This window comes from Phoxinus phoxinus (assembly GCF_949152265.1).
Source record: "Phoxinus phoxinus genome assembly, chromosome: 4".
Lineage (NCBI taxonomy): Eukaryota > Metazoa > Chordata > Actinopteri > Cypriniformes > Leuciscidae > Phoxinus > Phoxinus phoxinus.
The window spans coordinates 19,701,504-19,718,994 of record NC_136879.1 but is presented as its reverse complement, the minus strand read 5'-3'; the positions used below and the strand labels follow the sequence as shown (position 1 = coordinate 19,718,994).

General features: G+C 37.7%; 1 protein-coding gene across 2 annotated transcripts; it reads left to right on the top strand.

Moving 5' to 3' along the window:
• Window positions 1-1,263: 1,263 nt before the first annotated feature.
• On the top strand, window positions 1,264-15,898 carry LOC306996905 (protein sel-1 homolog 3). Of its 2 annotated transcripts, XR_013797201.1 has the most exons (25): window positions 1,264-1,305; window positions 1,421-1,475; window positions 1,561-2,059; window positions 2,356-2,482; window positions 2,581-2,702; window positions 2,787-2,902; window positions 3,109-3,173; window positions 3,251-3,383; window positions 3,564-3,693; window positions 3,786-3,929; window positions 6,561-6,760; window positions 7,032-7,211; window positions 8,694-8,813; window positions 8,936-9,076; window positions 9,263-9,325; window positions 11,328-11,501; window positions 11,603-11,730; window positions 12,049-12,132; window positions 12,323-12,413; window positions 12,499-12,583; window positions 13,390-13,499; window positions 14,343-14,470; window positions 14,594-14,696; window positions 15,219-15,431; window positions 15,656-15,898. XR_013797201.1 is itself a non-coding variant. In XM_079609839.1 (24 exons), the coding sequence occupies exons 2-24, from the start codon at window positions 1,425-1,427 to the stop codon at window positions 15,363-15,365; spliced, it is 3,141 nt and encodes a 1,046-aa protein (XP_079465965.1). In that variant the 5' UTR covers window positions 1,264-1,305; window positions 1,421-1,424; the 3' UTR covers window positions 15,366-15,898. The 2 variants fall into 2 exon arrangements, 1 of the variants encoding a protein (XP_079465965.1); XM_079609839.1 differs by having other exon boundaries at window positions 15,219-15,898.
• Window positions 15,899-17,491: the final 1,593 nt, after the last annotated feature.

Here is a 17,491-nt window from a genome sequence, read left to right as displayed (position 1 = left end):
GTGCGATCTCCATTATTCATTTTATTGTATTCCATCTATCTTTGTCTGTCTGTTGAAACTTTTAATACTTTTCTTAAAGGGATAGTTCATCCAAAAATGAAAATTGTCATCATTCACTCACCCTCACGTTGTTCCGAACCTGTATGAGTCTCTTTGTCTTGTTGAACACAGAATATATTTTAAAGAATGTTAGTAACCAGACAGCTGACGGAAGCCATTCACTTCCATAGTATTTTTTTGCCTATGAAAGTCAATGGTCTGGGTACTAGCATTCTTTCAATTATCTTATTTTGTGTTCAACAGAACAAGAAACTCATACAGGTTTGGTACCATTTGAGGGTGAGTAATGATTTTTGGGTAAACTATCCCATTAATCCAGCCTTATCTGAAAATGTACATGTAAAATTATGTGTTGTCACATGAAAATACTTTATTTAGATACATGTATAAACAGATGGACAAGGGTGGGAAAACACTTCATTTCCCAGAATGCCATCATCTTCTGAATGTGTTTTTAGTCTCACAACAGCTGTTCACAACAATAAATAAAAAAATATGCCCCATCAGTCCTTTTTTAAACAGCATGGTAAGCTATAAAAATGCATATATAGACATTGTTCATGTTCAGAGGGATTTTAAGTATGTGGCATTGCTGGAAGTAGAAATATTAGCCAAATAATATTTTAATTATTTACAAAAAGAAGAATAAATAGGGGCTTCGTTGACAAAAAAAAGCTTAGAAAATACAAAAAAAAAAAAAAATGTGTCAACGAATGCCGAATAAAACATCCGTATATCATATGCCTACACAAAGAGATTTGTACAGCAAACTGATTTTTCTCCAAAAATAGCTACATGGCCACAATCCTCAAAAAGAAAGGTGGCAGACGGACTCAACTATCACTCTGAGTTGTAATTCAGTAAATTCCACTTTCTTCTTTTTCTTTTTCAACTTCCAGTAAGGTGTGGTCAATTTAATTGAAATAACTCTTTAATTAGCCTAAACGACATTCATGAGCATGTCTGCATAGGTCACAGTCATATAGCATCATTTTAAGATCGCATTGAGTTTATTCTCGGTTTACACTACACGCACATTCTAATTCGAATTACAGGTCAGAATATCGCTTAATCGAGAATTATTCATGAGTAGTACGCTAGATTTGCATTCGAGGGTGGACCTGTCCCTTCTGTTTGCTTAAACACTTACACCTGCAGCTCAAACAGGATGTTATCCCGGGATCGGATACCTGCTTTGGCATTTGATCACGTGAAATCCTGCACTGCAACGGTTATTGGACGCGGGTATGGAAACCAGCCAAATAGCGCAATAATATGCGCGTCTGTGTTCATTTTAATTAAGTTATTTCGTTTAATGCAAATCGTCTCATAGCTGCCGGGTTGTTGTGTTTTTTTTAAGACGAATGATGGGAGATTTGAGTTTTTATTGGTTGAGTTTACATGTCATTGTTTCTGTAAGTAGCCTATTTCAAATGCAAATTAGTGGTAGACCAATAGTTTACATCCATGATTAAATGTGTTTTATTTGTTTATAACCAGATGCCTTTAACTGTCTGTCTGAGCCGATCCAGCACAGGTATTGTGGCTTTCCTCGACGCACCTGACGCGCCGGTCTCCAGTTGTCCTTTACGCGTTCAGTACACCTGTTATGAGTCGTCCGAAGTACACGTTCAGGTTCTGGTTTCGTTCGATTCTGGATCTACCTCAGTTGTTTTCCACAAATACTGGACCTGCGAGCCCGGTCGTGGCAGAACCCGAGTGGTGGTCGTGAGTTTTCCTGACTGGCTTGTGTACCGGCCCGATTGGATAACACGCAGTTCTTCTGACTGGGTTCTCAGCTGTTTATTGCGAGGTTGGATCGGCCCCTATGAATCCACCGGTCCGGGGAGGCTTTTTCGAGCCAGTGTCACGGTTCCCCTCGATGTTCACTCACCACTCAGTCGACCCTTCAAACAACACCTGCTTTGTGCTAACTGGGACACCGATCTGCTCTGGAGAGTCAGGGGAGATGGCATGCCACAGTGCGCGGAACAAAATGGTATTATATTATGGTACTACCATTGGACATGTACCTTGAAATTGTAGTAATAGCATTTGTTGTGGTACTATTTTAAGTATAGGCCTACCTACCTTGGGGTTTCATGTGAATAATATATTAATAATTCTGTATCATTGTGCACAGTTGACCCAAATAGTATTTGGACACTTAAGCAACCATTTGCATCAATGGCACAATAATATCCTTTTTTTGTGTGTGTTTTTATTTGCAAGCTTATATTAAAAGTTTTGTGTTGACGTATCTTATGTTTTCACACTCTTTTCTTTTCTTTTAAGAGGTGACGTCTCTTCTTTCCACATTGTATGCCTCTACTGGTGAGCGTTATGGCATCACCAAAACCATCCAGCCATTCAGAAACGAAGTTTTGGAAGGCCTGAGAATCAAATCTATCTATTACCCCTGGTGAGAGCTTGTGCATTTCTACTTATTTGCCAACCAGGCTTAAGTTTAGCACTTTAATCCACAGAATAACTGAGTTATTGTTGATTCTGACTCTTTAGGTGTGCCATATCTCTCTGGGTTTTGTTGACAAATCCTTGCAGTGACCGTTTGTGTGGCCTTCTGCACCACATTGACGTGAAAAATAATTATGCCACCCCTACCTTGTTCCTCACTGACACTGGTAAGGATGTGACAGTCTCGGAGAATTCTCACTCATTTCAGGTTTTGATAAATTACAGAATTGACCTTTGTCCGATTCGTTCAGGTAAGATTCACGTCCAGGTGCATGGAGATGCGGGGCGCTCATCAGCGTTCCTTTCATCGTTTAAGGTTCCTCTTCATCAGTGGTGTCGTATCAACCTGGAGATTCTGGGACGAATGGTGAGCTTGTGATTGGATGCGTGTGTGTAATAATATGTGTGATGAGCACACAGTACTGAATGATCAGTTGGTGGCACAAAATGGGCCAGTTATATGACAATAACATTTGTACACCTCTTTACTGTGTTTTGGCTCACTATTCTAGTGCAAAATGCTCCTGTTCTTTCATATTTGAAACTCATTATCATATGTTTCTTCTCCTGTAGGCAAAAGTTTCTATTGCATGTGCTAACGGACACCAAAAAACGGATATGAAAGCTGATGAGCACATGTAAGATTCTTCATTTAAAGCAGTAATAGTGAAGTTTCAAACTCATTGCTATAAGAAAGATCTGGTGTTTTGTGCAGATTTGGCATGAACATCATGTTGGATGACTCGCATGGCTATTTTGTGATTGGTGGAGGTAAATTCATACAGGGGATTGAAGGATATTACGGACCGACTACATTCTATCGCATACAGGGACTCCCAGCTGACCAGGTAGAATATGATTTTTTTTTATCCAAAGTGACTTGCATTGTATTCGCAGTATACCATTTTTACAGTTGATGCGTTCCCTGAAAATTTTACCCAGGATTTTTTTTATCGCTCTAGCAACATTTTGAGTAAATACCTTATTATATTCCCCTGGACTAAGCATGATATTTTACCTCTTCACAGGCTGAGATTCACCTTCCTCGTGTAATATCAAAGGTTAATATCACTGGATGGTTCCAGTCTTGTCAAAATTTCAAATCAGAGCTTTTCCTCTCTGTGCCAAGCCACTCGCTCACTTTAAAGAGACTGTCAGGTAAGTACCACAGATGTCCACCAGTCAGCGCTAGAGATCAAAATATGTATTTTTGTCATTGTCTACAATAATGAATGCATGTTCACATCCAGACAGCTGTTTGGACACATACACAGAACTGCTGCTGAATCACAGCACAGTAAACTCAACAGAGCAATGCATGTTCTTTGAATCTCAGACAAATCCTTACAGACGCCAAGTTGCACAGTTGACCAAACTGCTGTCACAGAAATATGGTAAGATTATATTTAAACAGTTTATTGATGGAATATCAAGTGTTCATATTATATATACTACCATTCAAAAGTTTGGGGTCGGTAAGAGTTTTTTTTTCTTTTTTTTTCTAGAAATTACTCCTTTTATTTCAAAACTGAAGATTTATAATGCTAAAAAATATTTCTATTTCAAATAAATGTTATTTTGAACTATATTCATCAAAGAATCCTGAGAAAAAAAGTATGTTTCCTCAGAAATATTCAGCAGCATGTTTTTTATCATTGATTATAATAAGAAATGTTTCTTTCTTCACATATTAGAGTTATTTCTGAAGGATCATGTAACACTGAAGATTGAAGTATTGATGATGAAAATTCAGCTTTGCCATCACATGGATAAATTGCATTTTAAATAGATATTACGATAGAAAACAGTTGTTTTTTATTACTGTTTTATTAATATTACTGTTTTAACTATTTTTTTATCAAAGAAAATGAGCATAAAATACTTTCAAAAATATTTTACTGACCTAAATGTTTAGGTAATTAATTTTAAAGGTAGCCCACTTATCATTAGTGTTGATTTTAATGGACAATACCATCCCATAAATTTACAATGGAGGAACCCAAGCAATATCTAGAAATTAGAATATATCATCCCTGGTGAAAAAGAAGAAGAAAAAAGCTTAAAGAAGGTCTAAGATGGTTTAAATCCATCTTGGTTTTTCATAGCCCAAATCTCCTCTAAGACCAGTCTACAGACTAGCTGGAACTGGGGGACCAGCAAACTAACTTAGACTGATCTAAGATGTTTTTTTTCGGCAGGCACATACTCTGATCCCCTTAGAAACTAAACTGCATAGCACTGATACTAGCTCTTAGCTTTCCTGTAGCTCAGTGCGGTAAGAGCATTGCATTAACAACGCAAGGTGGGTTCGATCCCAGGGGATTGCACATATCTATGTATAGGATAATGCAATGTAAGTCGCTTTGGATAAAAGCGTCCGCCAAATGCATAAATGTAAATGTAATGTAAATGATACACACACAGAACACCTTCGCAATCTTATAGCAATATTCTGGCAACCACCAGAGCGTCGACTGCACTGACTGGAGTGTTTTGAAGATGGAGCCACTGATTTCAGATGAGCTTACTGATACTGTGAAATCGGTTTCTGTGGGGACATGTGCATTCCCACCTGGATAACTCAACACATCATAACGATAAACCATGGTTCATGAAAAAATCAAACTGCTTCACTAATTCAAAGAAGATGCCTATAGAAGTGGGGGCAGAGCCTTGTATAAATGGACCAAAAACACTGACAAAGGACATAAAAGTAGCCAGGAGAAGCTACTCTGTGAAGTTTTCCTGTAGCTCAAACAGTAGAGCGTTGGTGCTTGCAACGCCAAGATCATGGGTTCAATTCCCAGGGAAATCAAGAACTGATAAGAATGTTAAATGTGTACCTTGAAATGCAATTAAGTCACTTTGGATAAAAGCGTCTGCCAAATGCATAAATGTGATGCAAAGTTGAAAACCGGTTCTAGCAAACGAAAACAAACGCCACCGTCATCTGCCTCATCCAAGATTGTGATGAGTCTGTATAGAAGAGCGGATGACAGCTGGCTGTCTGTGGTCACAACAACCTGGAGCTGAAAACGCTTAACTGGCTTAAATGGAACCCTAAGTCCTCACAATCTTCCTCCTAGTCCACACTTTCGTGACATATTTCCACTTTGACTGTTGGGAAGAAGTCTGCTGCAGAGCTCGCGGGCTAGCAGGATCGAAAGTGCACATCAAGGGCGCATATTGGCCGCAAAGGGAGGCACACGTGAGCACCCCTCTGAAACCTAAAACGACAAATGGGACAACTGACGGTCTTGTGGACTTAACAGACATGCGCAACCAGCGGCCATTGTAAGTCCGCATACTGCAAGTGCACATGAAGTGGGCCATTTGGGACAAAGCCAGTAATGATAGTGGACTTCAGGAGGACGACCTCAGCACTCCTCTCCTTTCCATCATGAAAACTCCTGGGCTCTACCATCTCTCAGGACTTAAAGTGGGACACTCATATAGACTATTGTGAAAAAGGTCCAGCAGGGGTTGCAATTCTTTCACCAACTGAGGAAGTTCAACCTCCCACAGAAGCTGCTGACACATTTCTACTCGGCTGTCACTGAGTCTGTCCTCTGCACTTCAACTGTCTGGTTCAGCTCAGCTACCAAATCATGCCTCTGAAGACTACAACGGACAGTCTGGACTGCTGGGGGAATAATCGGTACTCCCCTTCCCACTCTACAAGTACTCATCCAGAGTGAGGAAAAGGGCTCCAATCACTCTGGACCCTTCACACCCAGGCCACGTCCTCTTTTGCACTGTTGCCATCTGGTCGGCGCTACAGAGAACTAGAACAGCCAGACACAAGAAACGTTTTTTTTTACCCAGGCCATATTTTGTTTTTATTTTATATCTTGTCATTCTGTCATTCTCTCTGTGCACTGGAGCTTCTGTCACCAAGACACATTCCTAGTGTTTAAGCATACTTGGCAGTAAATCTCAGTCTGATTCTGATCTTCGAAACGTGCCTGTCTGTGCAAAAGCCGCTGCCACAATGATATGTACTTTTATTGTTTCCTCTATTGTAGGCAGGGTGAATGCTACAGCGGTAGGAAGGATGCTGTATGCTCTAGTCCTCCGTAAATTCAGTACAGCTCACAGTGTGGAGGTTATAACCAGGATGATGCCTTTCCTGCTGCAGTCTGGCTGCTTGGGAGACTATAGAGCACTGCATCTGTCCTCTGTGCTCTACAGCAGTGGAATCGGAGTCAAGAGACAGCCATACAAGGTGTGTATTTTGGGGTAATGTGGTGATCAGGTCACTCCGGTATTAATCTTCCGTGTGTAATTGTAATATGATCTCTGTGAACAATATCAGACAGCAACATAGTGTCGCCCAGATCCGGCCCACATCTGGTACGAGTGGAATCTATGTGCCAGATGTGGCCCGGATCTGGGCCGACACTATGTTGCTGTCTAGGTAAACAAGGCTGTATAATACAACAAAACGTGAATGAGAATTAGCCGATTGAGACGTAACCTGATCTGTGGCGCTGCAGGCTTGGCGGTTGTCCCTGTTGGCAGCTCAGAAGGACTGGAGATTGGCACTTCTGCGTTTAGGGCACATGCACCATGTGGGTGACCTGGAGACGACCCCTGACCGTGACCTTTCCTACGCTTATTACATTAATATTGCGAGACAAACCAGCATTGATCAGAAGAAACCCACCCCACAGCAAGTAAGAGGCTTTATTTAATTATTTTGCTTTGTAAGGCCCAATTACAAACCTGTATCTATAACAAGTCCCACATTTCTGTGGAGCCGCTAGGGTTGATGGTAAAAATAAATGTAAAAAAAAGATGGGATTGAAATACATTTTATTGTGTCTTTTGCAAAACATTTGCATTCCCTGAGAGATTCTGTTGTATTGAACTTGTTTCTCGGGGGAACGCGATTGTTTTGCTGAAATGAAATACTTTTTCCGGAGAATGCAATGTTTCTCGGTGGAATGGAAATTGTTTTGTGAGAAACGCAAATGATTTGCGAGAGAATGCAATGTCTCTCAGTGGAACCCAATACTTTTGCGAGAGAATGCCAGTGTTTCTTGAGGAATTGAAATTGTTTTGCGAGAGAATGCAATGTCTCTCAGTGGAACGCGAAAGTTCCTCAAGAGAACGCAATGTTACTTGGTGGAACGCTACTGTTTTGCGAGCGAACACATGGGTTGTTGTCCCGAATGACGCACTATGCACTTTTTTTCATTCAACATCGAAGTTTGATAGCCCCTTTCCCTCCGCTACGTAATTTAAAACTGCGTCAGTTGAGTGCATGCATGTCCAATGTTCCCCACTTTTGTTTTTTAGGCTAATTATGTGTATCATCCGGGTATTTATAATGGCCTTTTTTATTTTTGGAAATTTCAATCTGAACGTATTTATACTACAAAACTGCTTAGAAAAGTGCATAAGTAAGCAAATTGGGACACACCTAATGTTTTTCAGTGGAATGCAATACTTTTCCGAGAGAACGCAAATGCAACCATAACATAGTTTTCTTTTTTCCAAACACGATGTTCCTTTGAGCGCTCCATACATTTCATCCAGTATTATGGGTGGATAAATTAAGTTGTCTCCTGTAATAATGAATTTAACAGACAAAAATAAGGCTGTGAGGCACAAAAAAACATTGAAAATGTCTTATCTGTCTTATCTTATTAGACTGAATGCATGTGCTTCATTCTATTGATGCATTACATTTTAAAATAACATCTTCTGTAATACCTTTTGTAAAGGGTTAGTATAGATACAAATTCTGTCATTAATTAATTCAGTCACATGGATTACTTTTGTGATGTCTTTACTTCCTTTCTGGGCCTTGAAATTGTCAGTTGCGTAGCTGTCAATGGAGGGACAGAAAGCTCTCAGATTTCATTAAAAATATCTTCATTTGTGTCTCGAAGATGAACGAAGGTCTTACAGGTTTGGAACAAAATTATGGTAAGTAATTAATGACAGAATTTCAATTTTTGGGTGAGCTAACCTTTAAGTTCATTATGAAATTAGATTAAAGTGTAATTGGATTTTTATATTAAAGTGTGTTACCAAAAAATCCTTACGTGTTTACAATAGGGCCAGAAGTAGTCAGTACGCTCCTTTGCGCTTGATGTGTTGTGCAAGGCAGTTTCGATGGCTTTCTGAATAACATTTCATCTTCTCTGTAGACTTTTGTTGAGTTGATCCGTTTAAATGACGAGGAGACCCTGAAGGCCCAAACCAATGAAAACGACGATCTATTTCACTGGCTAAAGCTGCAGGCACGAAGTGGAGTGGCTGAGGCTGAGGTACTACAATTCACATCCAACAACAAATCAAACGCACAGAATCTTAGAAGATGTTATTCCACTGTACTGTGTGTCAATTGAATACATCCTTGCTGAAAAGGTTTGTTTGTTTTCTTCTTCAGCAAGCAATGGGTCGTATGTTATTCTGGGGTCAGCAAGGTGTGTCTCCAGACATTCAGACAGCAGTGAAGCACTATGAAAGAGGAGCCATCAAACTCAATGACCCCGTGTCCATGTACGACTACGCCATTGTGCTCCTTACGGTCAGTGACCTTTACATCTTTGTTATTTCTGATCTTATGTGCAATCCTGAATCATATATGTGATGGTTCATAAATAATATCTGATTTGGCCAGCAGAGGGCAGTCTTGCAAAACATTTAAGGTGAATACTGCTGAAGAGAAAGCTAAACCAGGCGCACTAAAAATCATATTTTCTTGTATTAACAGGGTCAAGGAGTTCCAAAAGATGTTCAGAAAGGTGTTACATTCCTGAAGAAAGCAATAGAACAGGTATGTCTTGTCAGTGGAACTGGCTTTTTAATTTTTTTTATATTGTTCTCTGAGGTCAACTTATGACGTTCGCTTGGTTTTTACATTTAAAAACATCAAAATGAATAAGTAATGGGCTATTTTCTACCCTGGTTTTGAGCCTGAAACGCTCAGTTTTTATGGACGTGCCACATTGAACACTTGGAAGTAAACGCACACTGCTATGATTGGATAACAGTTTTGCATATTATAATGAGTTTCATGTAATGCGCGAATCGGTGGGCGGGGCTAAACAGGCGGTGTTGAAGTAGCCGTTGATCATCTTCTGCGGAGGCGGTGTTTGATACCCTTTGACGTCATAGATCCCCACTTTGAAAAACACTGGTGTCAATAAAAGCTATTATTGGACAAACAAGGATGTTTTCAGTTCTGAAACTTTCAGGATATTAGGATAGTATTATGACCTCTTATATGTCAAAAGCTCAAGGAAAATTTGATTTCTCAGTTCATCACCCCCTTAAGACTGCGTCTTAAGAACTACCCTAGTGGGGGGGAACTATACTAAAATGTATTTTAAATACATTTATTTCGTACTAAGTTTACTACAAAACCATTAACATATATCACTTGGCACTCACTGATATATAATTAAACTTTATTGCACAATGCACTTCTTAATATAAAGCCTAATTGACCGTTCGCAAAAGCCACGCCCCTTAGTTATTGTTACTACGCCCGTCAAACAATTGAGAACCATAGCCATGGCTGGGTTGAGATCCATACATTAAGTGATTGGTTTTGGAGTAATGCAGCAGACGTATCCTCCAGGGCACGACAGAAAGTATAGACAGAATAGCGCACGGGAGCACATGCACAAAACAGTTTTGTAAAATTATATATCAATAATTTTTATTTGATCATATATCATTTTACAAAACTGTTTTGCGCATGTGCTCCTCAGTCACAACACTGCAATCAGAGGACGCGCTGAAACCATCAACTCGATGCTGTTCTCTTCATTCATAACTCAGCCGACTGAGAAGGATATATTTGTGTAAATAGTTGTGCAACTGCGCAAACTTTGTTTTGAAGTTTAATGTTTGAGTTCCAGAGGAATTTGTGACTGTGTACCTGTTCAACCACATCAAAGTTTCGTAATTAGTAAGTCCGTGCTTTTTCTCTTTTTTTTTTTCCTCTTGTTTGCTGACTGATGAGGGGCCGCAGTGCAGTAGTGAAACGGTGTTTGTACATGTAGCCTATTTTTTAATAATAGTTGCAAGCTATCATAAAATACAGCAAGTTTTAAGCCCGTGCAGACCTCATGCCATAGGCGCATCATTGCACTATCTTGCTGAAATCGGAATGTTTGACGGAGGTCCTCCTCCTTAGTTACAGTTGCTGAGCTAGGATTGGACAAAAACCGTTAGAGGGCGGGGTTTTGCGAACGGTCAATTGTGTCAACTATTAGTAAGGACAGTATGATCTCTGTATAATATCAGTGTTTAAATGCAAGATATTTAAAGTATACTTGCAATAGTTCCACTTTAGCACAATCAAATTTACGTAAGTATGTGTTTAGTTGGACCTCGTCTCCATTTCTGCACACTTAAAGTGCATTAAGTACTAAATTAGGTTTCAATTTAGCAGATTTTACGTATATCAGTTTAATATTCCAAAAGTACATTTGCAGGGTATTTATATTAAGTACATGCATATGTAAATGTTTTTGTTGTATACTTTGCATTTGAAATACATTTATTTTATGCTTTTTGGTATATTTATTTTTCACTAGGGTAGTTTGACCAACTAGCAGTTAGTTAAGATTCAAATTGGACCAACTTACCTTTTAATTGTCATATCTTGAACTATTTTGGCTTTAAAAAATAAACCGTTTGATTAGTTTATGCACACTGTTTATTAATGTTACTGAATGTAATAGATGCTTATGTATTTTAGTTTTTTACCGACACATTGACTGTATGTCACTCAATAGACACCCTTTAAGTGATCTGCCATCCCGCAGGGGTCTGTTCCCGCTCTCACAGCTCTGGGCTGGTACTTTGAGCAGTACGAGAAGGATTACGAGAAGGCGGTGCATCTGTGGGAACAGGCTGATGCCAAAGGTCACCCCGATGCTGCCATGAATCTGGGAGTTTTCTACTCTCAGGGCCTGTATCCCGGAGAACCTGCCGACCAGGTAAATACTCACACGCCGATGTGCTTTTAAACCCATTATATTAATCACATAAAGACTTGTGATATTGTTTTCCGTTAACTATGATTTTGCCTTTTCATCAGTTTAAGGCATACAAGTACTACTTGAAGTCAGCCCAGAGAGGACTCTTAAGCGGGGGCATTGAATTGGCCGACATTTGGATTCATGGGATCCCCGGCCAAGTTGTTCGACGCCCAGCAGACGCTGTTCTGTATGTAACTCAAAATAATATTATATATCATTTTTATTGTAGATATAGACCCAAGCTTTATCAACCCTTCATGCAACTTAACACAACTGGCTGAGTGTTCACTCTGTGTGAATGGGCATGATGCCTCTGCTACCCATAATCCCCTAGTGGCATTCTTTCTTAGTATTACTAGTTGACATTTTGTCTTTGCATTTGAATTGAAATCTGTCTGCGTCATTGAATCATTATTCTGCTGTTGATCACTGTAAAGCTGCATCTGTATTGTATAAAGCTCTATAAGGATATGCATTATTTATTTATTTTCTCTTTGGACTTTAGTTGGGTTAAATGGGCATCTGAACAGAATGGATATCTGGGAACAGTCTTGAGGAACGGACTGAATGCCTATTTCAAAGGAGACTGGTAAACCTTTTTGTTTGAGTGCAGATATTAATGTATAATTATCATAATATTAAATTACAATAAGAGAATCCTTTTAGATTTAATTTACATTAGAAAAGGATGTTGCAAAGGCCACTTTCTATTGTTTACCCCCCCCCCCCTCTCTCTCTCTCTCTCTCTCTCTCTCTCTCTCTCTCTCGTATTGTTGCAGGATCATGTCTTTGATTTATTACCTCAGTGCGGCAGAGAGTGGATTTGAAGCTGCTCAGTTTAATGTGGCGTACCTTTGTGAACTCAACTCAGTGAGTCCGTTCTAAACACTTGCTTTAGATTCAGATGAAAACATTCACTCGATTGGCTTTGATAGATGTTTTATATCTTTTATAGGGCTCTTTGGATCCAGCACTGGTGACTCGCTGCATGTTAAGATATTACAACATGTCGATACAGACTCAAGTTCCAGCTCCTTATGGTAATTGAAACAAATTTATGATTAATGCACTAATAATATATATATATTTTTTTTCATTTTATGTGTATACACATGAGACACTGTGTTTTTATATATATATTTATATATATACAGTATGTATGTGAAATTAAAGGATTAAAAAGTGATTTTAAGGAATAAAAAAACAAACGTAATTAGGACGGTAACGTGAGTTCTAGGTTTAATTGTAGCCTAGCTGTAAAGTAATCCATTTAAACTTTTTGCAAATTATATTTTAATTTAAGAAAATATGCACACATTCACTCTTATTTGTATGTCTTATAAGTCAAAAACACAAACGAGTATTACCGTCGGTCGCTGGACATATTTAATATTTGACAAATGTTTTACGATAGATGGGTAGTTACCTGCATCGTATACACTTTCACTGTAAAAACTAAAGTGTCGTGTTGTAATTCTCACTCGTCCTCAGTGAACAATAAGCCCCGCCTTCTTTAATCTGATTGGCCGTCTCAATAATTTGTATATTGACGAGCACTGTAAGACTGCTGAGGTTGGCCAGCCTTAAATGTACATTTAAACTGTTTTTGTCATCCTAACAAACAGTGTGTAATGGAGTGCAGCAGAGCAGTATCAAGAATTTAGCCATTTTTAATTATTATAAATACGAATATATGCCTGCAGTATAATATACAAAGACGAATGAGGGCGGCAGTCATGTCTTCACAGTGAAGGGCAGCTGAGGTTGGATGGCGTGCTCTTTCTCATGCTCCCTGCAGCTTAAGCTTCAGCGACTGCATGTGGTGACGAGTGTCTGTCTCTCTCAGCTTTGATCAGGATGGGAGATCTGTTCTACGGTGAACAGGCTTTGGGCAGAAAAGAGGTTTCTGATGCCGCAGAGATGTACAAGCAAGCAGCTCTCAAAAACGAACCACAGGTACCAGTGTCAGCTGATGCTCGACCTTGAATGATCAGGAAATGTTGTTTAATAAAATCTCAAGTCATTATTTGGGGAAAAGATAAGCTCACGCACACACTTATTTATTTATGTTTGTTTGTTTGTTCTAACACATTTAAATTTTTTTCCAAACTGCTTTATTTATTTGTTTATTTATTCATGATTTGTTTTTTATTCTCATATATATATATATATATATATATATATATATATAAACAAGCTTTATTTATCCTAACAGAAGTTTTTTTTTTTATTCTAACAAGATTTATATAACAAAAAAATACAAGCTAGATGTTTTTGTTTTAACAAGGTATATATTTCTCCTAACATAAATGTTTATCGTTTTATTCTCCCAAACTATATTTGTTTGTTCTAAAAAACTTTATTCACTCTAACATAAATATTTATTGTATGTATTGTTTTTTTAACAACCTATATTATTTTATTTAAAAAAAAAAAGTATTTGTTTTAAATTAACAGAAATATTTAGTTTGTTCTAACAGGCTAGATTTATTTTAGTTTGTTTTGAGCTATATATGTTTGGTTTAACAAGCTATATTTATTAAATTATTATTATAACAGAAATATATTTTGTTTTTATTATAACAGAAATATATATATATTTTAACAAGCTGAATTTATTTTTATTTAATATTTTAATAAGCCATATTTGTTTGCTGTAACAAGCTATATTTAATTACTTTCAGGATTTCGTTATTTTCAGTTTACTTAAAAAAAATAATAATAATAATTGTTGTGGTTTTTGTTTAGGGTTGTTTTCTCTTTTATAATATTTGAATATTCACATTTGCGTCTCCTCAGGGTTGGTATAATCTCGGCCTGCTTGTCCAGAACGGAGAGTCTCTGCCGTTCAGTGTTCTTTCTGAGCTCAATTTGCTCCACCTTCACTTAACAGACAGACAGAAGCTTCTCAGCACCCTGTACCAAAGGTAAGACAACATCTCGATCAAATCTCCTAAATCTCGGAGGAACCAACGGCGAATTAGTCTTCCTGGTTCTGAAGTCATACCTGCTCATACCACTCCGTCTTATTCTCCGTGTTTTTCCCGTAGATGTAGAGAGACCAATAGCAGCGACGCATACCTGCCGTGCACACTGGCACTGATCAACACACACCTACGATCTTTCCAAGTACATCAAGACACTGCTATAAAGGTCTGTGTATTTCTTGTCATTAAATGGGGATAGGGATAGTTCACCCAAAAATTTAAATAGTTTTTCTTACACACCCTCATGTTGTTGCAAACCTGTATGATTTTCTTTGTCCTGTTGAACACAAAAGAAGATATTTTGAAGACAGTTGGACCCCATTGACTTCCATAGATTCTTCAAAATATCTTTTGTGTTTGATAGAAAAGAGAAACTCGTACAGGTTTGCAACCACAATGAGGGTGGTTTAAGTAATGACGATTAAATCATGTTTGGGTGAACTATCCCTTTAAAGTGCAAATGTTGACTGAATGTGTGACTGGTCCAAAAGCATACTGTATCATGAATAATTTAGTGTAATTATAACACGAGTCAGTCAACGACAAAAGAAAGAAATAGCCTGGATGAGCTCCTTGTTATTTAAATTGTTTAATAGTGTATAATTGCATGATGGCCTCATGGGGACGTTACCGTGTTGACATGATGATTCATCTCTTCATGTCTAATGATGAGTCTGTGTTCCTGTAGCTCATTGCCACAGTGTCAGCAGCAGCGATAGGATCCCTGTCTTTTGCATTCGGACTCTTTAAACGGAGGGCAACACCTCTCCACCAATCATCTGCTTCCAGCCAATCCCAGGAAGAGGAAGAGGAAGAGGAGGAGGAGGAATCCTGACGGAAACTACTAGATAACTTTTATTCTTTTATTATACTCAGTGGTTTTCCTCAACGCAAAGCACTTGTTAACCTTTGCTTTTTAATAGGAATAATTGGTAACACTTTACGTTAAGCCTTTATGTATAATGCATTAAAAGTATTTTTTTTTACACCTTTATGCATTAAAAGCAATTTTAGATGTAACAAGGAATCTGTAAATAAAGTGCGTTTTAACTTTGGTTACAATTATTTATGAAAATATACATTTAGAATGCCTTTTATAATGCGTCATAAAGGCTTCAAGTAAAGTGTTACCAATTTTTATTTTATTTTTTTAAATCGTATTTGTCATTGAGAGAGAAAGTCTTATTTATAAACTAGTGGATATGATGTGAATAAGTTTTGTTGGACAAGTACTTTTTTGAAAAGAAAAAAGTTCTGCCTCATTTTTGTCACTTAAATCATTAGTGTTTTAAAAAAAAAAACTAAAAAACATGACAGGTAAAATTATTATTCTCAATAAAGTACTATTTTGAAGTTGAATTCCCATTGAACTTGTTGGCTTCTTGTTTCTGACACGTAATTTCATCTGACTGTACCACTTCGGTGTCTCAAGGCAAACTCACTGTTCCCCCTCTTGGAGGTACGGTGTCCCAGCGGGGGCCACTCTGACTCCCCAGGCTTCTGATGCAAACAGCAGGTGTGTAGCAAGCTGCGAATGTCATGTGCCCACGGCCACACACACACACCGAAGCTCACGGTTAATTAAAAACAACACCAAAAGCTGACTGATCCCCAGTGACCGGGAGTGTCGAGTGCTGAGTCATCAGGGGACCGCAATCTCACTGCGTTCTCTTGAAAATAATCTCATGCTTTCTGTGGGACACCCTCATGCTGGAAGCCTGCGTCTCGTCATAATTCATGCATTTCGTGGGCTAATTCACAGTATACATAATGTGAAGATGTTTTATTAAATGGGCTTTTCTAAACTGCTCGGGGAATATGGACTCTGCACACGATTCAATCAATGTAATAGCTAAAGAAACAAGTTTTAAAGCCCTCAATCATTGTGAAAAATTGCCTCTGCGCTCTTTGTCCCTTGCTGGCTTTTATAATTGCTGAACTTTAGATGATGTTTTTGACTTTAAAAGCCACTAAAGGAGCAAGTCATATTTGGCACTTTCCACAAATGGGGTACAAAATGGTGCTTGCAACTCTTAAATGTACGTCAAAGGAGGTGCTTATGGTCTTTTTCATCCATCTCAGGAATTCTTACTAAATATTAGCATTTTTGGTAACACTTTACAATAAGTTTACTACTTTAGTTAAACTAAGAATCCTTCTACAGCTTTTATTATCTTAGCTAATGGTAATTTCAACATTTACATATACATTATTCAAATCAAAAGTTATATTTGGGAACATTAGTTAATGCATTGTGAACCAACATGAACAAACAATGAACCGCTGTAATTCGTAACATTAACAAATATTAACGGCTACAGTAACAAATGTGCCCATGGTTCGTTAATACATTAACTGGTGTTAACAAATGGTGTTACTGCTTTTTTTTTTTATTCTAATATTTTGTATTACCAACTGTTGCTTTTCACACTGTTATCTTTTCCAAAAGTAAAAACAAACAAAAAAGTAACTTTACACTAAGGTTTATTAGTTAACTACACTAGTAAACCTGAACTAACAAGGACCAATATTTTTACAGCATTTCTTAATCTTAGTAAATCTTAATTTCAACATTTAAAATCAAAAGTTGTATCTGGTAACATTTAGTTAATGCACCATGAACATCATAACTTGAACTAATTAACATAATTAATATAAATAAATATGTATGTGTATATATATATATATTTTATTATTTTTTTTTTACTAACACTAACAAAGATTTATAAATGCTGCAAGAATAATTGCTCACTGTAGTTAGTTAATGCATTAATATAAGGATGGGACCTTATTGTAAAAAGTTAGCAACATTTTTGCATCACTCTTTTTTTTTAAACCATTAACTTTGAATTGGAACCAAACATTTAAGGAGATGGGAACCAACTTTTAATGTAATTTTAGGTAATATTATTTTTTTCTTTGTTCTGAAGTACACAGTTAAAAAGTTTGGTGTCAGCAAGC

Bases quoted from the DNA above. Each gene is read 5' to 3' on its own strand.
- LOC306996905 (XM_079609839.1), top strand. From the start codon at position 1,425: ATGATGGGAGATTTGAGTTTTTATTGGTTGAGTTTACATGTCATTGTT. The intron at 2,903-3,108 runs GTGAGCTTGTGA...CTTCTCCTGTAG, and splicing joins TGGAGATTCTGGGACGAATG to GCAAAAGTTTCTATTGCATG. The intron at 9,077-9,262 runs GTCAGTGACCTT...TTGTATTAACAG, and splicing joins ACGCCATTGTGCTCCTTACG to GGTCAAGGAGTTCCAAAAGA.